This window comes from Sphaerodactylus townsendi, linkage group LG06 (assembly GCF_021028975.2).
Source record: "Sphaerodactylus townsendi isolate TG3544 linkage group LG06, MPM_Stown_v2.3, whole genome shotgun sequence".
NCBI lineage: Eukaryota > Metazoa > Chordata > Lepidosauria > Squamata > Sphaerodactylidae > Sphaerodactylus > Sphaerodactylus townsendi.
The window spans coordinates 102,215,078-102,241,624 of NC_059430.1; the positions used below are offsets into that span (position 1 = coordinate 102,215,078).

The 26,547-nt window shown below is 46.4% G+C and overlaps 1 protein-coding gene across 1 annotated transcript in view; it reads left to right on the top strand.

Moving 5' to 3' along the window:
- The window catches only part of MACF1 (microtubule actin crosslinking factor 1), a 364,404-nt gene that overhangs the window by 239,960 nt on the left and 97,897 nt on the right, over nucleotides 1–26,547 (top strand). The window contains 8 exon segments of the mRNA XM_048501619.1: nucleotides 2,379–2,535; nucleotides 3,183–3,300; nucleotides 6,527–6,589; nucleotides 8,042–8,283; nucleotides 11,060–11,189; nucleotides 14,706–14,905; nucleotides 16,873–17,368; nucleotides 18,271–19,742. Coding sequence (XP_048357576.1) covers nucleotides 2,379–2,535; nucleotides 3,183–3,300; nucleotides 6,527–6,589; nucleotides 8,042–8,283; nucleotides 11,060–11,189; nucleotides 14,706–14,905; nucleotides 16,873–17,368; nucleotides 18,271–19,742 — 2,878 coding nt within the window.

The following is a 26,547-nucleotide window of genomic DNA, read 5'->3' on the forward strand; positions in this document are numbered from 1 at the left end:
CGTTACATAAAAGACACTATATGCAATATAAAAGCAGAAAACAATCCATACTGTAAAAATAATTTAAAAACAAAAATCTTTCCATTTAAAATACCTCCTCTAACACAAATACATTTTGACATGCAAGCAAAGCTAAACATATTGCACTCTTTAGTATAGCCCACTAAGTGACCTAAAGTATTCTTGACAAGTTTTCATCCAGCTGCCACTTGAAAACAGCCAAAAGGCAGCAAAGACTACACTGGACCTCCAGCCTAAGAAGGAATGCACCGTGTGTTTCCCGGTGGCTGCCAGCAACTCTTTGCCATCTCTTCCACCCCTTGTCCGCCCTTCGAATTGCCTTCTAGGTCTTGCTCAGAATACCAAGACTTCTGGCTTACTGTGGGAGTAGGTGTCACCACGATTAGGGTCACAATTTTTAGCACTGTTGCAGCTCATTGAGATAAAGTACGTTTAGCACTTTTTATCCCTGAAAAAGTGGTACCCAAGTGTTAATTTTCCAAAGGAGATGGAGTCAAATATTGGAGCAAGGCAAGGAGTCAGTCAGGGTCCAGGTCTTCAAACAGCGCCAACTAGAGGGCTCAGTTGCCATAGCTTTTCGTAGCTTAGCTTGGCACCCAGGCGATTATCTGTCTTTTCTGAAAGGAAAAAAAATCAGTTTTTCTTAATGATCTTCTGCAGAGCCCCCTGGCCCCAAGCAGCAGTTGCTACTGCAGCCACAGTTCTCGGCAGGGTCCTTGTCACCATAGGTGGAGTCTGAAGATGCCAGCCAAAAATGCAGGTGAAACATTAGGAGCAAAAACTGCCACCCCAGAAAAAACACATCAGATTCAAACCCACTTTCTGCTTTCTCCAGCTTTCCTCCGGCTAACTGGCAAAGAGTCTTTTTTAGTCTTTAAGCCTTTACAAAGTGCGAATCTGAGAATGATCTTCTGAGGGTGGAAACTTTGGCACTAATCCTGGGGGTGCAAGGTGCTCACAACTAATAACCCATGCTCACAACTAATAACCCTGTGAACTGGGTGAGAATGAGAGAGAGAGAGAGAGAGAGAGGCCCCAGGCCACCCAGCAATGCTCTAACCACTCCATCACGCTGACTCTTTAGCTGGAATTCCCAAAAGACTCTGCCTCTTGAAGACAACCAATAGCATAGTCAAATGGAAGCCATGCTTTTCCGGCTGTGTCAAAGTCCTTTTCTTTCTCTGCAATTGCGAATGAATTAAAACTCTCCTCCCCCAACATACGCCACTGCAAGAGAGAAGGAGATTGAAGTCACCTAAAACTGACCTTTTGGAGATGAGAAAATGCAGGGAGGGATTGGACAAACCTCTGTCCTCTCTGGGTGTTTTCTCAGCTTTATTGGTAGGTGTGGAAAGACAGGAGGGAAGGCAGCTGCTAGTAGTTGGGCACAATGCAGATTCAAAAGTTTGTCCACCCAACCAATGTTGGTGGGTGGGTGGGAATAATAGCTGTGCAGGGGTGTGTGTGGAATAATAGCCTGATGAGTGAAGAACAAACCAGACTTATACCCTGATTCCCAAGAAGGTGCCTTTTCTTGTCAGTCTGAAATGTGCTGCCTCCAGAGAAATGTGCCAGCGTTGCAAAAATTATAGCAACAAATCTTAGTGAAGTCTTCAAATGTTAAAGCCCTTCAGTCATCCTCATGGCAGCCCTGTAAGGTAGGCCAGTATTGTCAGCCCTGTGTTGCCCTTTGGGGATGGGGCGGTATAAAAGCCTAATTAAATAAAAATAAATAAAAATAATTGTTTGGGAATTCACAGCTGTGACGTGAGAGTCTTAACTGGGTGGTCTATGTTCACAATCATTCATCACGGGTGCAAGCTTTTGAATAATACAGGATTCCTTACCAGGCAGAATGTGTCCTAGCAGAGCCCTATGGAAATGGGGGTGCACAAAAGAAATCTTCCTCGCTTCCTCAGCCTTCTTCTTTCTTCCCACCTCAGCAGTTTTGATTTGGATGCCAAGAATCACTCAAATCAACAGGGTGGTCCAGCATTTTCTTTAAAGGAATGTGGACGTGGAAGGAAGATAGACTCTTGAATACAACTTCTTGTAGAAGTGTCTGGTTTTTCCCTTTGGTACCCCAAGACAATTTGGGAGAGGCTTGAAGCAAAAATAAAAACAGGGACAGACTGGTCATTAAACTAACAAGGAGAGTTCCTAGCAGGCCACTGCCCTAGATTGTTGCTGGCAGCCGGGAGCCACTAGAGCCAAGCTCCAGGAGTTCTGCTTAGTACTGGAGGGACTACTTGGCCTGGCTGGCTCCAGGGTCGTCTTAGCTTCCCATCCCATGACTGTTTGGGAGAGTAAGCAATCATTCATTGACCTTCCTGATTTCCTCTCTGTGCCCGCTTCAGAGAGAAAGGTGCATCATCGTGTCAGGAACAGTTGGACGAGTTCCGAAAGCTTGTTGGATCCATCCGGAAGTGGCTGAAAGAAACAGAAAGGAACATCCCAGCCGTCGAAACCTCTTTGGGCACCCATGAGTTGGAGAAGAGGCAGCAGCAAGTTGAGGTGGGTTGAGCGCCACGTCGAGAACTCTGTGTGGGTGGATGCAGGGAATATCCCACCAGGCGGCAAAGGGCCTACCACACCCTGGGAAGAAGGGCCAAAGCTGGCTGGCCGGGGGTCAAGCTTCACTGTGACCAGTCTCCATCCAGTTCTGGACTTCCTTAGCAGAGAAGGATCCTCCCAAGTGCTCTGTGGGGGACTCATTTGTTCTTTGCAGGAACCCTGTAGCCAAGGCGATTGTGTTTTCCTGTTTGTTTCTACTCGGAACAAACAAATAATTCACAAATCTGCCCCAAGGAAGAATGAATTCTGAGAGCTGTGTAAATGATAATACATTGTTATCAGTGTTCTTAGTTTGCAGAATATTTGCTGCTTCTGGTATCCTTTGGGGATGAAGATGTGCATGGCACTTCTTCTCCTCCGCCCCCAGCATTATAAATCCTGTTGGCCCATGTGTACCCCTCATTTCTGTGGCCTTCAGAGATTTCACCAGTCATTGGCCATGCGCTCAGGCCTACTTCATATTGTTAGGGGCCAGAAAGTTTCATTCCTATTTAAACAAAACTGAGAGATACACATTATGGCCCATCATACATCCAGGTCTTTGTGTGTGCCTTGAGTTCTGACATCTGACTATGTTCCATTGCTAGCTTCTCTTGGACGAATGGACGGAAAAGGGAGCTCTCGTGAGGGATATCAACTGTAGAGGGACAGCCTTGGAGAGTTTGATAGTTGAAATTACAGCTCCTGATGCACAATCCAAAACAGGTGAGACACTCCCCTCCAAAACTGCTTCAGTACGGCAGTTTTCATCTCTTTTTTGATGAGTTATCCTGTTTTCAGTTGCTCATGAGATAGAATTTATGCAAGCCACAGCAGTTTGGATTTGGAGGTGGGGGGGGGTTTGATTTTGTGAAGATCTGAAGGACTCCTGGAGTGGAGAACGAGTGTGATGTAGTGGTTAAGAGCAGGTGGACTCTAATCTGGAGAACCAGGTTTCATTCTCCACTCCTCCACATGAGCGCTGACTCTTATCTGGTGAACTGGATTTGTTTCTCCACTCCTACTGTCCTGCTAGGTGACCTTGGGCTAGTCACAGTTCTTCACAACTCTCTCAGCCCCACCTACTTCACATGGTGTCTGTTGTAGGGAGAGGAAGGGAAAGGAATTTGTAAGCTGCCTCACACACGTTTTGTATATAAAACTCCCAGGGGCACCTCCCAGGGATTTTCAAATTTGTACCTGTTGGTCCAGTCCATGAATGCTTCTTCTGGCAGAAAAACTCTGGTAGTTACCAAGGTGCCACAAAGCTACTGCTTGTACTTTCTGGGACTGACTGTTGCAGCTCTGTCTGGAATTAGGGTACTAAGACCTCTCTCTGAAGGAATGCCATTTCAATAGCTGAAGAAACAGCCCAACAGCATCCTGGCTGGGGCTGCCATTGTGATCTTTCTCGCTGGCAATTTAAAACCCTCTTGGGAATTTCAGTGGGAGGAAGTTTTAATTTTCACTTCCATTCCTTAAACGTCCTTTTGGGACGGTGACATCACAGCAGCTGTTGTGTTCTCTTCCTGGAGGTGGTTGGATGGCAGAGAGAGAAGCATGGAAAGTACTGCATGGGAAAGGGGAAAAGACCCATTGGATGGTTTCCCCAAGTGCAGTGCGAGAAAAAAATTAACAGGAATGCTTCTGGGGTTGGACTAGACCATTCTGAAGCATGTGAAGCCTCCCTGCGGTTCAGGATTAAATCTTAAAACAGGATCTGTCCAGACTAACCCTGATGTGGATTTTAGCCTTGTTAATAATAAGGGTGATAAAATACTGACTTATTTTCAAGACAACAGGTGAACAGAGGTGGCAACCTTGGACTTCCTTGGTTGTCTCCCATGTAAGAACTATGACAGGTCCAGAGGAGGGCAACCAGAATGGTAAAAGGTCTGGAATCCATGCCCTGCGAGGAGAGACTTAGGGAGCTGTTTGGTGAAGAGAAGGTTAAGAGGTGACATGATAGCCATGTTCAGATATCTGGAGGGATGTCATGTTGGCGAGGGAGCAAGCTTGTTTTCCACTGCTCCAGAGACTAGTGACATGCTTGGGCTAGTGCGAGTTATTCAGGCTGCTGTGGCCTTGTTACTGGGGAGGGGGGAATCTTATTTCTGGGTTTCTTGTTTTGTGTGTGAATAACTCATTTAAGTGGGAGAGGGAGAAGGAGGAAGGTTTCTGAAGTTCTGTTAAAAGAGGTTGCTGCAGTGGCGAAGCCACCAGGGGTGCGGGGGGGTGGGGTGCGCAACGCACCAGGCGCACCGATTCTGGTCACGTGGGGGGCGGAAAAATCTCCCCACCCCCCGCGGCCCCCGTGCACTCCCCCTGCGGTGCCCCCCCCCACGGCGCACCCCCCCACTTACTTTTAGGAATGGAACATCCCAGAGAAGAAGCCTGCCTGAGTTGCCTGGACCTGGTGTAGTTCCTTTCTGGTGTAGTTCCCACTAGGCCCAGGCAACTCAGGCAGGCTTCTTCGGCCTGCTCCTTTCCTAAAAGTAAGTGGAATGCTGTGGGGGGCAGGGGGCTATGGGGGGTGGGGGCGCCGGGCCCCTCCGAAAAGCCAGAGTGTGCACTGGGCGCACTCTGGCCTAACTACGCCTCTGGGTTGCCGTCTCTTAGTGGACTGGCTTTGGATGTCTCTCTGTTCATCATCTGGCTGGAGGAAATGGAGGCAAAATGTTATGCTAGTTAAAAACCACACGATCCCATCCCTCACACAACCCTCTGAGCGGGAACATGCAAGTATAGCTGGTGTTTCTGGGTGTGCGTGGAAACCAGGAGCTCTTTGCTCATTGCATTGGGTTCATATAGCACTTGGATATGTCTTGATTTGGGAGTGGAGCTTCGGAGACCAAACCAGGGCCTGTCGTGGAATGTTGTGTCGTCTTGTGCTGTGTTCACTTTGTTTTGTGATTGTGGTTTGCTCTTTCAATCATTCCCATCATTTCCTGCTGAATTCTGACCTGCTCAGCTAGCTGCCGAAAAGCCTCTTCTACATAGCTGGCCAATTGCAGGGTCACTGCCTCTTGTGAGGTGGTTCCTGGCTCTGTGAGAATTGTTCTTTGGTATCTACCTGATTGCCTAGGGTTGTTCTAGGGCAGGTTGCAAGACCTTATTGCCAAGATTGCAGCTCACCTGTCTGCACCTGGCCTTGATCATGCAGAGATTGCAAGGAGCTGCCTCTTCTGCAGCACACTTCCTCCACTGTGCAGTTGCGATGAGTGGCAAGGTTCTGCACGTATTTTTGCCATCTGGGGTGGAAGGCTTCTGTTCCCCTGCCCCAGTTCCTGCCACTGGCAGGCACTGTGAGTGGAAACTGCCCCCTGAACTGAAAACATTCCCAGTGTCTTCTGGGTGCCACACTTCCTGCTGATGGTGTGAAGGCAGCATGGCATGGGGACCTTTTCATGTACTTTTTCATGAGAGCCAGCGTGGTGTAGTGGTTAAGAGCAGGTGGATTCTAATCTGGAGAACTGGGTTTGATTCCCCACTCCTCCACCTGAGTGGCAGAGGCTTATCTGGTGTGTTTCCACACTCCTACATACCTGTTGGGTGACCCTGGACTAGTCACAGCTCATTCAGAACTCTCTCAGCCCCACCTACCTCACAAGGTGTCTGTTGTGGAGAGAGGAAGGGAAAGAAACTTGTATCTCCTTACACCTTGAATCTCCTTACAGAAGAGAAAGGTGGGATAAAAATCCAAACTCTTTTTCTTCTTCTACTTCTGTGTGAAGGCGACTTCCAGGTCAGCTCCCTGTCCCGAGGCAAAGGATCTTCCTGGGCGGCAAGGATGTAAATAGTTCATTTTGCAGTTGGTCCAACTTTGTCCTTCTGACCTTCTGGGTGGTGGTCTAGTCACAAAGGACACTGCGTGCCTGTGTTTTTTTACTATCTGTATCACTAACATGTCTGTCTTTGTCGTTCTGTCTGCCTCTGTGTCTGTCTCACTCAGGTTCTGTGGTGGCCACTGCAGGAAGTTCTGTAGGCAGTGTGAATGGATATCACACCTGCAAAGGTGAGAGAGCTAAGCCTGTTGTTCATGTGTGGGTATGTGTATCAATGGGTCTCCTGGAGGTAATGCCACACACTTCTCTGGGAAGAGCAGGACAATAGGAGTAGCAGCAAATGTAACAACAGAAAAATAATTTAACAAGTTAACATAATACAAAGCTCAAGAATCTGAAGAAGTAAAAATGAGTTAGAATCATCCTGGGCCAAACTATTGGCTGTAACGTTATACAGATGATAACCTTTAAAATGAACTGGTAAATAGAATCATAAAATGAACAATAGCTCATATCCTCAGCTTCCCACTTCCATTAATCCATTTGCAGTTGGTGTGAACAACTTTTATCCATCTGGAGTGTTGTGGGTTTTCCGGGCTGTATGGCCGTGTTCCAGTAGCATTTTCTCCTGATGTTTTGCCTATATCTGTGGCTGGCATCTCCAGAGGATCCTCTGAAGATGCCAGCCACAGATGCAGCCGAAACATCAGGAGAAAATGCTACTGGAACACGGCCATACAGCCCGGAAAACCCACAACGCTCCAGTAATTCCAGCCATGAAAGCCTTTGACAATACGTTTTATCCATCTGCTCTCTGAAATAGCCACTCAATTCTGGCCAGCATTATATAGAGTTTTTAGAGGGATATTTGTTTAATAGGCTTAGATAAAGTTATTTCAGCTTGATATGCCAAGGCATTACAGAATCTTCAGATGCCATTTCAGATTAACAGGGAAGCAGTCAAGGTGGAATTCCGGTGTTGGGCACCTTTCTGTATGAAAAATGGGCTCATGACAGCCACATTTCTCAATTCAAATAGCAAGTATGCTTGAAAAAGCAGAGGAAAAATGGCATGGATCAACCCAATGAGCATAATAAAGGACAGGGTCATGCTAAAGAGCCGAAGTGATATCAAAATGGCTTTTCTGTCTAAGGAAGTTATCTGTCCTCAGATCAACTCTGGGCAAACTTTCCAGTCCCAAGTAAAAGACAGAGCAAATGCACTCTCAAAGTTGTTGAAGTCTGCCCACTGCTCCTTAGTGAAAGATGGTGGGATTTCAAAGCAAATATTGAGAATTTTAGGAAGAAAACAAAAAAGCTTCCCTGCGTAAGATGGATATATTGAAAGGTGCAGGAACCCACAAAGGGTCTCTCACAAGCTCTATCTCTGTATTCACTGAATTTCCTGCCATTCCTCCAAGTCGTGGTATCTTATTCAGGTGCCCAGCTGACAAGCAATTTTGGAACCACCTTTTCTGTTTTTGCCTTTGCAAATGAGTAGCTTGCTTTTGTATATAAAGTGTTCAGGTGAACTGTGTGTGAATGACGCAGTAGGGGTTCCTAAGGCCATGATGTGTCTTAGTTCATGTGAATACCTCTCTAGGCTTTCATCTCTGCCCCAGCGTCACGGGACATGACTGAATACTGTTCCCAACATATATTCACCTTCTCTTTTGTTTTAGATTTGACCGAGATCCAGTGTGACGTCTCAGATGTGAACCAGCACTATGAAGGCCTTGGCATTGCTTTACGGGAGCGCCAGGAAGATCTGTCCACCATGTTGGCAAAAATGAGGGACGCCCAGGAAGAGGCGGGCTCTGTGCTGAAGTGGCTGGAGTCCAAGGAGCAAGCCTTGTCGGCACCGGAAGGGTCCTCCTCACTCACAAAGACAGAGGCAATGAAAGCTCAAGCAGATCGTAACAAAGTACGCAGCTATTTGTTTATACTTCATTTTCTACCTTCTCACCTAAGTAGATTGTGAGAAGAAGGGGCTTCTTGTGGAGAATACCATATGGATGCCTAACATGGCTTTGGCCCCTACAGTTTTGTACATGAGGCTGATCTGGCAGGTGGTGGTGTGCAAAGCTGCTGTTTATAATCATTTTCTTTTCTGGTTCTGGGGTGGGGCAGTATTCAGCCGATGGGTTCATAGGCTGGGTGTTGAGCAGAGATGCTAAGGGAAGAAGGGGCTTCACTTCAACTGAAGGGAAGATCAGCAAAAGTGGAAACTTGACTAAGATTGGAGCCAAGGTTTTTGACGAGCTAAACCTTTTGCATCAACTGTTTTTCTCTCTTCCTCTCCATGCTCCTACCTTAGAGTGTATTGGGTGGGGGGAAAGCCTGGCCTTGGGGAACAGCCGCAGGGGAAGGCTTGCCCCATAGCAAACCACTGGGATTTGGCACTTGCAGCAGTGGAGTAGTGGTTAAGAGCAGGTGCACTCTAATCTGGAGAACTGGGTTCGATTCCCCACTCTGCCACTTGAGCTGTGGAGGCTTATCTGGGGAACTAGATTAGCCTGTGCACTCCAGCACATGCCAGCTGGGTGACCTTGGGCTAGTTACAGTTCTTTGGAGCTTTCTCAGCCTCACCCACCTCACAGGGTGTTTGTTGTGAGGGGAGAAGGAGATTGTAAGCCCCTTTGAGTCTCCTTGCAGGAGTGAAAGGAGAGGTATAAATCCAAGCTCTTCTTCTTCTTCCCCTGGGGGGCAGGCAATGCTGCATAGAAGTAGGAGCAGGTCAGGAGGACCGTTCTGTAGCAATGCAGTCCATTTGTTCAGTGTCAGTCCCCAAGTTAGCTCTGTCACTCTCCCCAGTGTTGGGGAAGACTGCAGCATATTACACCTGCCTGTCTCCTTAGTGGCAGGGAGCCCCTGCCTAAGGTCACCAGAGCAACCTGTGCTTGGATAGGGTTACCAGCTCTGAGCTGGGAAGTTACTGGTGAACTGGGGCAGAGCCTTTGGACAACAGAGTCTGAGGAGAGATTCATCACATTCGTAAACAGATCAGTGGTCATTCCAGGAGATCTCCAGGTCCCACCTAGAGGTTGGCAACCCTAGGAACAACAGCAGGGAATCCCAGGCCCGAGTTCAGCTGAACAGGGGATTGCTAGCCAGCAGCTTGGCTTGAAAGCTGTCCAGCGGGCATTGTGGCATTGCTAGGCAGCAAGCCTTCTCTCGGCTCCTGTTTTGTGGTTCATATTTTATAGCCCAGGAACCACAGGGTTGGGAAAGGCTGAGGGAATATTAAAACCTTAAATATTTAAAATATTTTTATTATGCTGTACTCACAAAAGTTATATTAAAAACATTTACAACCATTAAAAATTGTGGAAATTTAATGGAAATATAAATCCAGGAATTGCATATCCAGTGACACCCCTCCCCCCCAAAAAGGGCAGTAAAAGTGCATAAACTGTTACGTAGGTTGATCTAATAGCACATTAGCTATTGCCAGTATTGACCTGACACAGTTTGACCCAAAGGTCTTCATCAGAAGTCAAATATATAGGGAGGGTGTGTGTGTGTGTGTGTGTGTGTGTGTGTGTTTGTGTTTGTGTGTACACACACACACACACACACATTATAAATAATTTATTCCAATAGTGCTAAAATAACCAAACTGATAGGAAGGGTTTATATAAGTCTGAAAAAAATAATTAAGAAAAATTGTCAGATACATAATTTCAACCTTGAGAAAAATTATTTTTAACTGTAGTTGTACAAGTAACGATTACTCACTCCAATCAAATGTAGGTCTTATAATTACAGCATATTTTTCTTAATTATTTTTACCTGACTTATATGCAATTCTTCTTGGTTGAGTTATTTTTGCACTATTGTAATATATGATTTGTAATTTTGGGTATATAATTTTTTACCTCTGAAGAAGACCTTTGGGTTGAAACACATCGGGTCAATATAGGCAACAGCTTATGTGCTATTATTGTGGGGGTTTAGGTATTACTGGAGATGTAGCTCCTGGATTTATATTTCCATTGAATTAAATGGTTGTAAATGTTTTTGATATAATTCTGGAATAAAAATATTTTGGATATACTTAAGGTTTTAATATCCCCTCAGCTTTTCTCAGCCCTTTAGTTCTAGGCTCATTTCAAAGGTTGGGTTTGTGTTTCCCTTTGTGAGTTGATCCTTTGTAGTACTACCACCCTGATTCACATGGTCAGGAATTTTAAAAATAACGCTGTCGTTAAGAGATGCAGCCTGGTCCTTCTCTCTTTCTGACAACTCCATGGAATTATTCTCATGGGTGTTCTCAAATTGTGTGGCCCAGCAAAGACCTGTGAGAGTGGCCATCCCAACCCCTAAGGAGGGGTGAATTGGGCTCTTGGTTGATTAGTTCAAGCGGAGGTCTCAGAGTTCTGCTTGCTCTTCTTCTGATGAGTCCTGGAAGGATTGCTGTCATCTGAGTTTTGGGAGTACTTGCATGCAAGCAGCCTCTGGTCTTCCCGTTGCACACTTGATGTGAACCTAGCATGGCTCATGTTCTCTGACTGTGAAGAGTTCTGCTACTGATGAAAAGTTCCATCCCCAAAACGCCCAGATTGATAGTTCCTGCCCATCCCCCCACCTGGGGGTTTCTTGCAGCTCTGGGGCAGGCCTTTTTGTTTGAAACAAATATAAAAATAAAATCTGCAATAATATTATTGTCCTTTGCACCTCCCCCCACTCCCTCCCAATAGGCATTTCTGTCTGAGTTGGAGCAGAACTCTGAGAAAGTTCACAAGGCTAAAGAAAATCTCTCTGGACTCCTGGAGAAATATCCTGAATCCCCAGAAGTTGGAACCTGGAAGAGACTGCTGGAAGACCTAAGTATGTCGCCCGGTGACCTCTGACCCCCCCCTCCCCAAACTCACCCAGGACTAATCAAAATTCAGCCCCAGTTTTAATCTCAACAGGAAGGCAGAGTTCTGTTCAACTTGAAGTTCATCTAACAGGGTGGGCGGGACCTTTTTATGTGCTGCAAGAATTGTAGGATAAGAAAGAGTAGGAAACAGGCCTAGGAAGTGAAGGGACCCACTGGGGCACAACTCACCAGCATATTATCCTGTGCAGGGCTTTCAGGAATGAATAGAAAATGCCAGAATAGCACAAGCATGCTCTTTTGCCTCGGCATATCCTTCCCTGTCTGTGGTAAGGGAGGTCTTCTAAGAATTGTGTTCACATAAATGGATGTAAGCATCCACGTTCTCCCACTGCCAGCCCCCACATTTAGGGTTCTGAAAATTAAATCTCTTGAGTCGCAGTGGGAACATTTTTATTCTAATGTCAATAAGGGACACTGAGCTCCAGCGTGCTGCTCCTATTCCCTCCTCACCATACCCAAAACTGCCCGTCCAGATAGGAAATGAATGTGAATGGTGGATATTCAGTATAAGCAGTCTTGTTGTGTTGAACAGTTGTAGGTTTTCGGGAATCTTTGTTCAGTTGCCAGTGAAATTGAAAGGGTGATTCCTTATAATATTTAATATAGTGTTGCATTCCCCATAAAAACACCTGTGAGCAAAATCCTACTGTCTAGTTTACATGGGAGGGAAAGTAGCAAAATCCTGGGTGCAGTGGTCTCTGAAAACTTCCCTAGAGCTTTTCTAGTGTTGCAGTTGTGTGTGTTAACTTGGAAAAAAGCCACATATCAAATCTAAAAGGAACACAGAAAATACTGGCTGGCTGTGATGGTGTCTGGCTGCTCTGTAAGGGAACAAAATATTTCTCTTCCTGACTTGAATGGCTAGCATGGAAGAAACCAAGGAAACTGTTACAGCCAGCTTCCGCTCACACATGCTGCTTTTAGGAAGTCAGAGCCGGCCAATCTGTACCAAGTGTGTCAGGCAGAGGAGAGTCTCAGTGAAATGTTCAAGTGGGAGGGATTCTCAAGCAGGATGTAAGAAGAGGGATGTCACCGGTGCACAGGTGTTGCTTGTATGTGTCTGTAATGTTAGCAGGGTATATACTCATGTGATCCCACTGGCTTGCAGAGGAGGATTTCCCAAAACACTGTGCTGCTTATATTTTCTGCAGAGTTTTGCAGATCTTTCCACAATGTTGGCCCTGCTCGTCCCTTGCATTGGATTTCTGGGGACTCAGTATTGACTGAGATAGAGAGAGAGGGAGAGAGAGTGTGTGAGTGAGTGAGTGAGTGAGTGAGTGAGTGAGTGAGTGAGTGAGTGAGTGAGTGAGTGAGTGAGTGAGTGAGTGAGTGAGTGAGTGAGTGAGTGAGTGAGTGAGTGAGTGAGTGATTCCACATGGGCCAAAAACAGTGGTGTGAAAACGGTGTGAACACGGTTTAAAACAGTGTAAAAGGGTTTTCACACTGCTGTTTTTGGCCCATGCGGAATCTGCCAAAGAGAGATCTGTCCAAGGCTTTCAGCAAGCTGAGACAGTTAGCAGAGAGTTCTCATCCTCCTTTTTTAGTAGCCCTTTCTCTGCTTTCTGGTCTTCTATTGAATATTGTCAGTGTTTCCCACTGGTGTCCCACTCCTGTCCCTTCTTCCATCGCATGTGCTAGTCTTTGTGTGCCTGCAGAGGTATGTGTGTATGTGTGTGTGGGGAATGGCGCTCGGGCCAACACTTGCACCGCCCCCCGGTGCTCCCCCCCCCCCCCGTGCGCCTCACTTACCTTAACCTTGCTGGGCTTCCCCTGGGGGTGGGGTGAGGGGCACCCAGCGGCAGCTCTGCCAGGCTGCTCTTTTTTTCTGCTAGCTGAAGAGCAGCCTGGCGGGGCGGGTCTGAGGGGAGGGGTATAGGGGGGGCAATTATCTGGGGCCCCCACACATGGCCAGCTGGCATGCACCCAGGGACATGTGACCCCACATTCCCCGTGAGCACTCTGCCTCTCTGTCTTTTGAGAATGTTTCTGACTGGCCCAAAAAGGTGTGTCCGAAATGCCTGAGTTTCTGAAGACTTCCTGATAGATTTAAACTGCAGAGATATTTCCTATTACCGTACATTGCATTTCTGCCAAACCTACGGATAGCTATTTTGGTGAAAACTCATGATACCCTGTTCAACATTTGACAATTTGAATGTTTATTAAACAAGAATTAATATTTGTAATAGAATAATTAAACTACTTGGTATTCAAAAGTCTCCCCTTAAACTATTTGTTAAACTGGCTTCTGTTTAGAATTGGTTCCATCTCTGTTTATTCAGAGGAGGCACTCCCTGTTTGCACAGGAGCTGGGCCAATAATTGGGACTGCATGGAAACTTTCCAAGAATAGTCCTGCAAGCTACATTTAAAAGAGGTCTCTGCCCGCAGAGGCACGTGGCTTGCATGCAGAGGGACTCCAATTCTGTTCCCTGCATCTCAATTTAAGGGATCTCAGGTTAAAAAGGAAAGGCAACATTGTGTGAACGTGTATTGTTGCATTCCTTTCCACTGTGTACATTTACTACAAACTTGCATTGATTTGATGCCAATGTGAACTATCATGGCTGGCTCCCAAAGCATCCTGGGAATTGTAGTTTTGGTGAGGGTCTGAAATGTTGAGGACTCCTATTCCATTTCACAGAACTGGAGATTTCTGGGGATTGAAAATGGCTACTTAAACTACCTTAATCCCCTATCATAGGTACATCGTGGGTAGCTTCTAGAGCAGGGGTACCTGATCTTTTTGAGCCTGTGGAAATCTGTAGAATTCTGACAAAATGGCTGCCACACTGGGTGGAACCAAACACAGAATGTCAGGGAGTGAGGATATGCAGTCTAATAATAATGCTTCAACATTTCAGGTAGAAGCTCTGTAAAACAGGATGCCTTTTTAAATGAACATGTTGTTTTACAACTGTTTTCTTGCATGCACATAGCTTACCTTCAGTTTCACAGTGAAGATCCTTGTGTTGTGAGGGCAGCTGAAGCAACTTTTAGAAAACCTGCAGTCAGTCCCCAGTGGTCAGTCAGAAGCCCTGTTGGGTCAAATTCCCATCTGCTTCCTAAAAACACTAGGCAGGTACCAGGAAAGGTGCTGGCAGAGGTTTTGGCACCCACAGGCACCACGTTTGGGACCCCTGTTGAACAGCTTATAGGGAGTGTGAGTGGACAGTGCTGAGCTTTCATTTCAGATAGGCATGTCAGAACCTGCCAGTCATGGGAGAGAGCAGCAGGGTCAGGCTCCTTCCTGAGCAAGAACATCAGATGAGACAAGATTAGAAGTTGCAGCCGGGGCAAATTCGCGAAGGCAAGTTGTAGAACAGGGAACAGGCGAAAAGAGTAATTCAGATTCAAGATGCAGAGGCTCTTGCTTAGCCTTAGCTGAAGGATGCTGCAGAAATTTTCACTAGTGATGACACTGCTGGTGATGTTCCCAACCATTTCATTTCTGGCATTCAGATTCCACATGGGCCCACGTTAACCAGGTGACGGTGGAGCGGCAGCAGAAGCTGGAGAAGTCGGCCAGTGAGCTGGCTAGCTTCCAGGTCGCCGAAGGCCAGTTGCGGCCCTGGTTGATGGAGAAGGAGCTCATGATGAGTGTGCTGGGACCACTCTCCATCGATCCCAACATGCTGAGCACACAGAAACAGCAAGTTCAGGTGAGCTGTGAAGGCACATTCATTTCTGCTTTCTATTGAGGGTTGGAAGTTCTGAGGTAAATGTTCATTTCATTATGGGGGCAGGAGCAGGCCTGAGCTCAAGCTGCTGTGTGGGTCTGGCTTCCAGAGCAGTGCCACCCAGTTCCTGCCTCGGCCCCTCCATATTAACTGGCCTCATGCCAGTGGACCTAAAATCCAATTTTCAAGGGTGCATTTAATTAGCAGGGGGTGAGGAAACAAGGGTTTTGAGCCAGGAGCAGTTTCAAGAGCCAGGCACCCCATGCCACGCCACTGCCAAAGGAGGTGTCACCATAAGCTGCATTTATGGACAGAGGGGGATATGGCAGTTTCCCCTCTCAGCCGTAATCAATTGACACCAGAGACCAATAGAATTCTACCCTGCCCTATAAAGTTTCCATCAATCTGAGCTGTTCTCAAGATGCCTCTTCCCTCTCTCCACACCATGAGCTTTGTTTAAAAATTCTCACTACCAGCCCCGCCTGCCCATTTTTTGTACTTCTCTCCCTCCCTTTGGGGTTATGAATCATGTTGCCAAGAAGCCTGAATCCAGTCAGACACACAGAGAAGGGGGAAAATAAAACATCCCCTGGCTAGCACAATTGACTGTCATGCTGCAGTTTGTTTATATGATCGAGAACAGCAGCAGGACAAATAAGGCAGACGAGTGGAATGTTTTGTGAATGCCATCATCATCGCCATCAGGATTTTTTAAAGCGGAAGTCCTGTTAGAAGGAGAGTTTCTTCAGCTTCTTTGTAGACACTCCTTGAAACTGCAGATGGTTTGTGTCTTCTGTGTTGTTATCAGCCAGCTGAAATCCTTCTTCTTGGCTCACCCCTTGATTTGCTGTTTAATTTACTGGCCCGTTGAGGCTGTGTATCTTTACATCTCATTCAGAGTGCCAGGAGGGGGCCCTAAACAAGGGTGGCAGTTTACCCCTGAGCTGGAGAGAAGTTTTTTCATGCCACTCACTGCTTAGATCAGCAGTTCCCAAGGAACTCCTCAGTGAGAAAATCAGCTTGGTGATCAAGAAGCCTTGAAAGGCGGAAAACCTACCTTTGCCCATCTTCTCTGCATCCGTCAACTATGGGGGGAACTGAGTATGCCTGGGGGTCATGCTGTAAGGTGACCTGTGATGGGAGATGTCATTGGGAGAAGGCCTTGGCCTCTGTGTCCTGGTGTTCGCTCTCTGGAGTAGCTGGCTGGCCACTGTGTGAGACAGGATGCTGGACTAGATGGACCACTGTTCTGATCCAGCAAGACTTCATTCATTCATTCATTCATTCATTCATTCATTCATTCATTCATTCATTCATTCATTCATTCATTCATTCATTAGACTTGCTGTGCCCCCCTTTTCCAGCAGAAGCCGGCTCTGGGTGGCTCACATATGTAATAAAACACAGTACAAAATCCATAAAACGTGCCAATCAATTAAAACAATAAAATCAGTCTCCTACTGATGGTGGCAACAATTTCTTATATCTGGTGTGATTTCTGGCCCCAGTTTCGCCTAAAATTTCTCTCTCACCTACCCTCATAAACATTAAACCAATCGGGGTGGAGAGGAGGGGTGGATCGGGAGGCCAGCAAGATGGAACTACCGTTGCTGCCCAGCGGAACATCTCTGTTTTACAGGCCCTGCAGAACTGATTGTCATTGTGTTCTTAATATAAAGACTCAGAAGGCTTGGCATGTGGCGTGAACCAGAAGTTCACCTTAGTACGTGTCTCAGAATCCTTTGCAGTGAACAGGGCTCTTTGCCAGATGAATCATTGTGAACAGGGCTCCTCCCTAGAAATAGGATCTGTTGAGCTTCAAAGGGGTGCGTGGTTCCAATGCCACCGGTGCTGATTGTGGTGTAGAACCGTTTTGGTAATCTGCTGGCATTTTTTTTAAAGCTTTGCTGTAAACACTAAGCCAACTCTCGGTGTGGTCTCTCTTTCAGTTCATGCTGAAAGAATTTGAAGCTCGCAAGCCCCAGTATGATCAGCTGAACAAGGCGGCCCAAGGAATCCTCGCCAGCCCTCATGAGGCGTCCCCGTCCACTGACCGCATGCAGGACGATCTCCAGGCCATCAACCAGAAGTGGACTGAGCTCACAGAACGGCTTAACTCCCGTTCCAGCCAAATCAACCAGGCCATTGTCAAGAGCACCCAGTATCAAGAACTGCTTCAGGAGCTGTCTGAAAAGGTGAAGGCTGCCGGGCAGCGGGTGAGTGGTCAGTCTGCCATCAGCACGCAGCCAGAGGCTGTGAAGCAGCAGCTGGAAGAAATGAGTGAGATCCGGTCCGATCTGGGGCAGCTGGAAAAGGAGATCACCGAAGCTCAAGTGCTTTGTGAAGAGCTGTCTGACCTCATTGGAGAACAGTACCTGAAGGAGGAGCTGAAGAAGCGCTTGGAAACTGTGGCCCTCCCCCTCAAAGGCTTGGAGGACTTGGCAGGTATGAAAGGAAGTTCTCAGACCCAGGGCGATTAGTACCCATAATTCAGTGCCTAGGATCCAAAATCCCTCAGTGGTCCATAGCTGGCAAGACTAGAAGGCATCAAGGACTCCCAAAGTTCCAGCCCTGACATCCAGGCCTTTCCAAGGGAGACTTTGATTTGCCATCAGATATACACAGCATAGGAAGCTCCAGGCCATTCCACCCTTCTATGATGCTCATGTTGATTCTAAGTGTACTCCTAAAAAAGTAAAATGGCCTACAGTCTCTGACCCACAATGGAAATCAGATGCTGGGATTCTGTGAGAGCTGCTACATTATAGACATGTTCTCTGACTGATAGCATGTTTTGGTCACATAGGTTTCCTTAAATGTACTAGACTCCCATTTTGCTAGAAGATGCTCCTTTCCAATAACCAGAATAATCATGTGCATTCAGTGGACAAAATGGCATTGGGGCTCTACCTAGTTCATGAAATGTATTTATTTTATTTAGAACATTGCTCTGCCTCATTTTCACCCAACCAAAGGTCCCCCAAGGGTGGCAGACCCTAAAATATTTCAGATATGATTACAAGGCATTAAAAATACAAAAATTTAAAATATTTTAAACAAATAAAACATAAGAAAAACACATAAAATGCACAAACAGAGAGGAAGGCTGTTAAAGACAAAGAGAGAATGAGAGAGGGAGACAAATCTCCCTGGCTAGAAACGTTCAAAGTTTTTGGTGCCATGACTGACAAGGCCCTAGCTTAGTTGCTTTCTGTCTTCAGATGATGGGGCCCCCTAAAGCAGGGCCACTGAAGATGACCCAAGCGGTCATTTTTAACAGTGAACATCTAACGTTTTAACAGGAAATGCATTTTTAACTGTGTGTCCCCTCTTCCTCCATTTTCTAGGGGACCGAATGAACCGTCTGCAGATGGCACTTGCAAGCTCTCAGCAGTTTCAGCAGATGTTTGATGAGCTCCGTGCTTGGCTAGACGACAGACTGAGGCAGCAGGCCCAGAGCAGCCTGATCTCAGCCAAGCTGGAGAGGCTACAGTCTCAGATCCAGGAACAAGAAGACTTCCAGAAGAGCCTCAACCAGCACAGTGGTTCCTATGAAATGATTGTAGCAGAGGGTGAATCTTTGCTGCTATCCAGTCATCCTGGGGAGGAAAAAGCCAATTTGCAAAGCCAGCTAGTGAATCTGAAAGCATCCTGGGAGGAGCTTAGCAAGCAAATAGCCAGCCGGCACTCCAGACTCAAAGATTGCTTGCAGAAGGCTCAAAAATACCAGCGTCATGTTGAGGACCTTTTCCCATGGGTGGAGGATTGCCAGTCAAAGATGTCTGAGTTGGAAGTCACCCTGGATCTAGTGCAGCTGGAAGCCGCTCTCCTGAGGTCAAAGGCTCTGCTGACCGATGTGGAAAAACGGCGCTCTCTTTTGGAGATGCTGAACAGTGCAGCAGACATCCTCATCAACGCATCCCAAATGGATGAAGATGATGTTCGAGATGAGAAAGCGAGGATCAACCAGAAGATGGATGCCATTACCGAAGAGCTTCATGCAAAGACTGGGTCCCTTGAAGAAATGTCACAAAGGCTTAAGGAGTTCCAAGAAAACTTTAGAAACATTGAGAAGAAGCTGGAAGGGACAAAGCACCAGCTGGAAATCTATGAGGCTCTAGGCCCTCAGGCTTGCAGCAATAAGAACCTGGAGAAACTGAGAGCCCAACAGGAGGTTCTCCAGGCACTGGAACCCCAGGTGGATTATCTGAAGAACTTCACTCGAGGTCTGGTAGAAGATGCTCCGGACGGATCTGACTCTTCCCATCTGTTAAGCCAGGCTGAGGTTGCCCAGCAAGAATTCAAAGTTGTCAGGGAGAAAGTCAATGAATGTTGCATACTGATGGAGAGCAAGCTCGAAGGGATTGGGCAGTTTAATAACCATGTCCGGGAGTTGTTCTCTCAGCTGGCTGATCTCGATGACGAATTGGATAGCATGGGCCCCATTGGGAGAGACATAGACAGCCTTCAGTCCCAAGCAGAAGATGTCCATGAATTCTTGACCAAGCTTCAGAGGCTGAAGATAGACATCCAAGCTTCCGAAGAGAATTGCAGGCAGATGTTGGAGGACGAAGGGAGCCCTGATTTAATAGGGCTGAAACGTGAGCTGGAGACCTTAAGTAAGCAGTGCGGCAAGTTGACCGAAAGGGGCAGAACTCGCCTGGAACAGGTGGAAATGACGTTGACGCGTGTCAAAGACTTCTACAATCAACTGAAGGAGCTGAACCACATGACGGCCACCGCGGAAGAGAACGAAGCATTGCAGTGGGTGGTGGGGACAGAAGTGGAGACAATCAAACAGCAGCTTACAGATTTCAAGGTAAGAATCTCACTGTCCTGTGTATGGCTGCGTTTAAGCTAGGGGTGTCCAACTCTGGCGCTTCAGATGCTCATGGACTACACTTTCCATCAGGCCATGCCTGATCTCATTGTTTCTTGCAGTGTTCTATTTTGGGGGTGGCGGGAGGCTATTTTATTCCTAAAGTTATTTTTTATGGAAAAGCTGCAAACATTGGTTGCCTCAAAGAACACATATGGCTGGGGGAAAATCGTACATGTTGAATTCTGTCTTGGCGAGTTTTTCTTCTCAGTGCACCTCCACATGGTCACACATAGGGATCTCTGCATTCTTTAACTGTTTTAGTGGCCCCTATGCTGCACACTGTGTGAATACAATATGTGATGGTTAAAAATGTGTTTGATATGAGTATCAAACATCTTGTGGTATACCCCAGTTTTCTGACTCCCGATTGTATGTATCCAATGCTGAACAGCCTTCAGCTTCCTTCCATTCCTAGGCATTTAGACCAATTAAGAGAGATGAACAAGGAAACGTAAGCCCAGTGAACCTTACCAGTGGAAGAACCAGCACTGCCCTTGGTGTCATCTCTGCTCTGACCTTGCTTCCGGTGGTAAAAGATGATTTTGCCACATCACTGCCTGGGATGCTGTTGAATCATTCAACCGTTCCTGTCGCAGATACTACAGACTTCCCTGGTCCGGGCTGCTGTTGTGCCTCTGCATGAGTCACACCTAAATCAATGACTCATGCAAAAATAACAGAGTAGGAGTTCATATTCTTAAGCCTTCCAAGTTCAACCTTTTCAGCTGTCAGAGTGAAGAGTGATTCAATTTTAAAATTTTCTGTGTGGGGGGGAGGGCACCTCTGATATTGGTGCTTCAAGAAGTCCCTGACTCTGCAGCAGCTGTTATTGATGCATTGTCAAAGGCTTTCACAGCCGGATTCAACTGGTTGTGCTGGATTTTCTGGGCTGTGTGGCCATGGTCTGGTGGATTCACCAGACCACAGCCACACAGCCTGGAAAACCCACCACAACCAGCTGTTATTGACTTTCTCATGCCTGCCATTGGTTCTGAGCAGCTTCAGGCATGCTGTTTTTCTGCGTGTTGTGAAAGACGGGGAATGTTAACCACCTCTTCGAGGATTATTTATTTATTTGGTTCAGTTTATACGCCGCCCTCCCCAAAAGGGCTCAGGGTTTGATTGGTCCCTATTGGGCGTGTGGGGCTTCCATCACACTGACTCACTTGACCGCAAGACATCGGTCTCCTAACCTGGATGGCTTTTGATTAGAAAACCAAAATCAAGCAAACTTTGTCCTTGTGTTGACCTGATGGATATGGAAACATACGGAAGGGCTGGGACTCTCAAGATGAGACAGAGAGAGCTGAGATACTTGAAATTTCATTGCGTGCCAGACTATTGGTTGATCTCACTCTCCGAGATCTTAAGCAGAGGATTTTTCCCAGCACTTGTTACTTGAGATCTGGGAGAGATGAGGTGCAGGTGGGAAGGGTAAGAAGAGGGTTGGCCTTGTCTAGTGCTGTCTAAAGGGATCAACAGACAGACTCAAGATTGCTTGGCTGTGAATGGTGCTTTGCTACTGATTAGCAGTTTATTTGATGATGGAAAGACTTCAAAGTGGGAAAAAATACAATCTCATTGGTGGGCTGATGAGTGGCTTCCTGCCCTTTCCAGCTCTTGTACTGTCACTCTGTGTTCCCAGCTCTTTGCGAATCAGAACCAGTTATGTTCATTATGCATATGTTTGCTAACTGTGCATAATATGCTATTTCCAGGATCCCAGGTTAAAAAAACAACATGCAGGGAGGAGGAAGGGGGCCATTTTGTCAAACAGGAGTGGGCAGGAACTAAAAAAAATGTAAAGCAAGGCACAGAAGATGACTCTGGCAAACATTTCCCACTGCTGGAGCTTCTCTTGTGCGTCTCCCGAGCTTCTGAGATTTCACCAGGCACATTTGCAAAGACTCTATAATTACTAGAAATTAGATTTGCCGGAATACGTGACAGAGTCAGCCTGTCTCCAGTGCAGCAGTTTTGCAAATGCTCATAGCAAGATGTGAGGAGTGAAGGAAGATAGCTGAATCATCTGCTTGTTTTGGTGAACCAGAGTTAGTGATGTCCATAATAATAATAATAATAATAATAATACCCAAAAACATTGGACAGCTCTTTAACCACCTCCATATTAATAAAATCTCCACCTGTCAATTACAAAAGGTCACATTGCTTAGATCTATACATATACTATGCTGATACATTATGACATCCTAGCGAGCCAGCATGGTGTACTGGTTAAGAGCAGGTGGATTCTGATATGGAGAACTGGGTTTGATTCCCCACTCCTCCACCTGAGTGGAGGAGGCTTATTGGGTGAACCAGATGTGTTTCCGCACTCCTACATTCCTGCTGGGTGACCTTGGGCTAGTCGCCGTTCTTTCAGCACACTCTCAACCCCACCTACCTCACAAGGTGTCTGTTGTGGGGAGAGGAAGGGAAAGGAGCTTGTAAGGAGAGGAAGGTGGGGTATAAATCCAAAATCATCTTTTTTTTTCTTCTTGGGAAGAACCAACGTGCATGAAGGCCAACACCAGCTAAAGATCTGGCGGCTGTGATTTAATATAATAATAACAACAACTGTGTGTTGTCAAGTTGCAACCAATTAATGGGGATTTCAGGACCATGGAATGTTCACAGGAAGAGAGGACTAGAGGTGGTTTGCCATTGCCTGCCTCTGCATAGCAACCATTGCCTGCCTCTGCCTCTGCATAGCATAGCATGTCTTCTTTGGTGATCTCCCATACAAGTACTTACCATGCGTAGGCTCTCAGTTCTGATGAGATTAGGCCACACTATGGTATCATGCTGGCAGGGGATGATAGGAACTGTAGTCCATAACATCTGGAGGGCCGCGAGTTTGACACCTGTGCATGATTATAACCTGTGCATGAATCTGCACTGATTATCAGTTATACTAAAGAAATATAAAGTACAACTGGAGATAAAACAATCTTGAATTCACCCAATCTTTTCATCAATCACATAATTATTAAATTTGAAATTAATTGTCAATATCTGTACATATTAAAACATAAGATATGCTTAAATTTGTTCACTTATACTTTGAAGTCATAATAACAACTTTTAAGTGTGGATGGAACTTTACATTTTATAATACTCAGAGTAGGACTCCCATTTTGCTCTAAATTCATGTCCTGATCTTCTGTTCACAAAATTAGTTTTGCCATGCCATTTTACCTTCCCAACTCTCTTGCGTGGGAGCTCTGTCTGCTCTCCAGGTGGAAGCAATGGTAATTCTTTCTGCAGTTTTTAGATACAGAAATAGTTCTTGTTGGTGCTTTGGTAAGTTTTTTGGTAGAAGACTTTAGGGTCCATTTGAAATGTGATCTTTAAGATTTTTTTGCATGGATTAATATCCCATTTTTTAAAAATCTTGATGCAAGTCCACCCCACATGGAAGAAAGAGCCAGCCTCTGAGATCTGATGAGAAAGGGCTAGCCAGCACTATCCAGATCAGGAAATCAGGAATGTCCGTATGTTCCCATTCCTCCGTATCAGTTTAAATTTTTGCACTGTAGCCCCTTTTTTTGAACATATTCAGCTTCTTTCTGCTGAGTCAGACCTCTGATCCCTCCAGCTGTCCAGGACCTCAAGCAGAGAGAGCCCCCCCCCCCTCAAAACCAGAGACCCTGAGTAGACAGTGGCTTGATGGCACTTCAGGGGAGTGAAATTGGGCCCTTCAGCATCCAAAGCATGACCTTTGTTGGTGCGCATCTGCACCACCCCAATCCTGGCATCCTGGTGTGGGAGAGTTCAGAGGGGAGAGGTTAAGCTGTGCTCCTTGAATTGGACAGTAAAAAAGAAACCTACCCTCGGATTTGCCAGTGTTTTCCTTATAGAGGCTTGGGGGAGTGGAGGAAAGACCGCAATGAGCACCGGAAGCTTCTAGTCCCCAGCGTTGTGAAAGTTTTGTGACTTCTTTACTGTCTTCTCGGGTTACAGGAGGGTGACGGGGTGGGGTGGAATCCCTCAGCCTCTGTTTTGCTGAGTTCACAGGAAGTGAAAACAAAGTCAGGAAAGAATCTGTCTCAGTCAGCTGGATTTACACCACAGGGGTTTAGTGCTTGGAAATACTGGCGGGGTCTTCTCCCTGGGTGGAGTGCCGTGCCGCTTTGTTTTCACTGCTTGAGAGGGCTGCATGGCCCTTCTCAGTGCCAAGCACACTGTGTGGGCAGGCTGAGTTTATCTTGGCTCCTTTCTCCCCCTTTGCCACCTCATAAACATGGCTTAAAAGTCTACTTTTAATCTCCTGCCATGGCGGGTTCCCCTATTGCGGTTTTTCTTTTCTTTTCTTTTTTAATGGGAATATAATGAGGTTATGTATAGGCAATGAAAGCCACTGCGCCATGGAGGGGCTGGACCCTTGGGGCTGCTGTTGTTGCCGTGACCTCGTCTTTCATTGCCCCTGATCCTGTCAAGACTGAAAAAGAGACTTGAAAATTGAAAAGGGAGAAGGGAAAGGGGGGAAAAGCAGCTTTGAGACCAGTTTCAGTTTTTTCCCTCAGCTATCAAAATAGCCGTTTTGTGTCTCTGCGCCTGAAAATGAAGCAGGTGCTTGGTGGGTGGTGTGAGCAATGCGCAGACTTCGGTGTAGCATTACCTCCTTGGCCACCATCCACTTGCTAGGCTGTTCTTCCACTCTCTGAGAGAATCTCTTTGTATCTTTGGAGGGTTTGTCACCCAGCAGTATCTGGTTTGGCTTATTTTCCTGTGGCCGTGTGGTACTTACAGCAGAATCCATCTTTCTGTCGTGGTGTTTGATGGAATCTCTTTTTCTGAAGGCTCTGAACTGGCTGTCTGGAATTTTCTGTGTCATCTTCAAACTTCTAGGCCTTAGTTTTGAACCCTTGCCTAAAAAGAAGGGGTACTTTACAAGCTGTGAGGAGGGGGGCAGCTGAATGACTGTCAAAATCAGTCATACAAGACCTTGCACTGGGGGGTTGCACTGAGCATGCCAACAACTGCAAAAAACCCCCAACGCAACAGACCCCCGCTTTATTAAATATTTCATTTGGCAGGAACAGTAAAGGAACAGAATGGCAGAAAAGGCACTAGGAGCATTTTTAATGAAGAAAAATGAGTTTGTCAAGTTTGTCAAGTTTGCTAATCAAATTTGCAGAGGACACCAAATTAGAAGGGGTAGCTAATACCCCAGAGGACAGGGTCAGAATTCAAAATGACCTGAACAGATTAGATAGCTGGGCCAAAACTAACAAAATGAATATCTACAGGGAGAAATTTAAGGTTTATATACTTTCGCAGAAAAAAATGAAATGCACAGACACCTGGCTTGACAGCAGTACATGTGAAAGGGATTTGGGAGTCTTAGTAGACCACAAACCGAATAGCGTGATGTGGCAGCCAAGAAAGCCAATGCAAGTCTGGACTGCATCAATAGGAGTATAGTGTCTAGATCAAGGGATGTAATAGTACCACACTATTCTGCATTGGTCCAGCCTCACCTGGAATACTGGGCACTGCAATTTGAGAAGGAGATTGACAAGCTGGAACGGGGTCCAGAAAAGGGCAACCAAAATGGTAAAACATCTGGATTCCATGCCCTGTGAGGAGTGGCTTAGGGAGCTAGGTATGTTTAGTCTGTAGAAGAGAAGGTTAAAAAGTGACATGATAGCCATGTTTAATTGTTTGAAGGGATATCATGTTGAAGATGGAGCAAGCTTGTTTTCTGCTGCTCCAGAGACTAGGACCAGGAGCAATGGGTTCAAGGTGAAGGAAAAGAGATTCCACCTAAACACTAGGAAGAACTTCCTGACAGTAACGGCTGTTCAATAGTGAAATGCACTACCTCAGAGTGTGGTGGAGCCTCTGGAGGCTTTTAAACAGAGACTGGATGGCCATCTGTCAGGAGGTGAGTAGATTGTGTATTCCTGCATGGCAGGGGGTTGGACTTGATGGCCCTTGTGGTCTCTTCCAACTCTGTGATTCTAAGTTTAGCCAGCATTCTCATTTAAGTTTCCCCTTCAATGTGATTGGAGGTAGAAATCATCGCCAGCACTGCAAACCTGACATAGCAGTTTACGAAATAATTATGTGGCAGGGGGAGACATGAAGCACCACAGGGTGCTCGATCTCATTAAGGGTGAGGTATACACTGTGGGCTGCCAGGAAGACAAATAAGTGGGTTCTAGGTCAATCAAACCTGAACTCTCCCTGAAATCTAAAATGACTAAGCTGAGGCGATCACATTCACCTTATGAGAAGACAGGGCTTCCTGGGAGTGACAAGAACGCTAGGGAGAAGGGAAGGCGGCAGGAAAAGAGGGAGACCCAACGTGAGATGGATTAACTCTATAAATGAAGCCACAGCCCTCTGTTTGCAAGATCTGAGCAAGACTGTTGAAGATGGGATGTTTTGGAGGGCACTGATTCATAGGGTAGCCATGAGTAGGAAGAACGTTGGCAGCACTTAACATGCACACACATACAGCGTTTAGAATGAGATGGGAGATGAGGCAGGAGCAGACTCCAGACAGGGAGCCAAGCCTGACAGTTGCCCAGGCAATGACCTAGCCTTGACCTGGAAGTATTAGTAGCAGATTGTGCTGTGTCTTGGATAGAGGAAGCTCCTCCCCTACAACTCTTCAGCCTCCAATGGCTCCCAGCAAGGGCTGCCCAAGCACAGACTAGAAACTCCTAGAATCCTCTCTGCACCTCCCTCCTGCTTATCTTCCAGTAATCTCCAGGCTGAAGGAAGGAGTGGG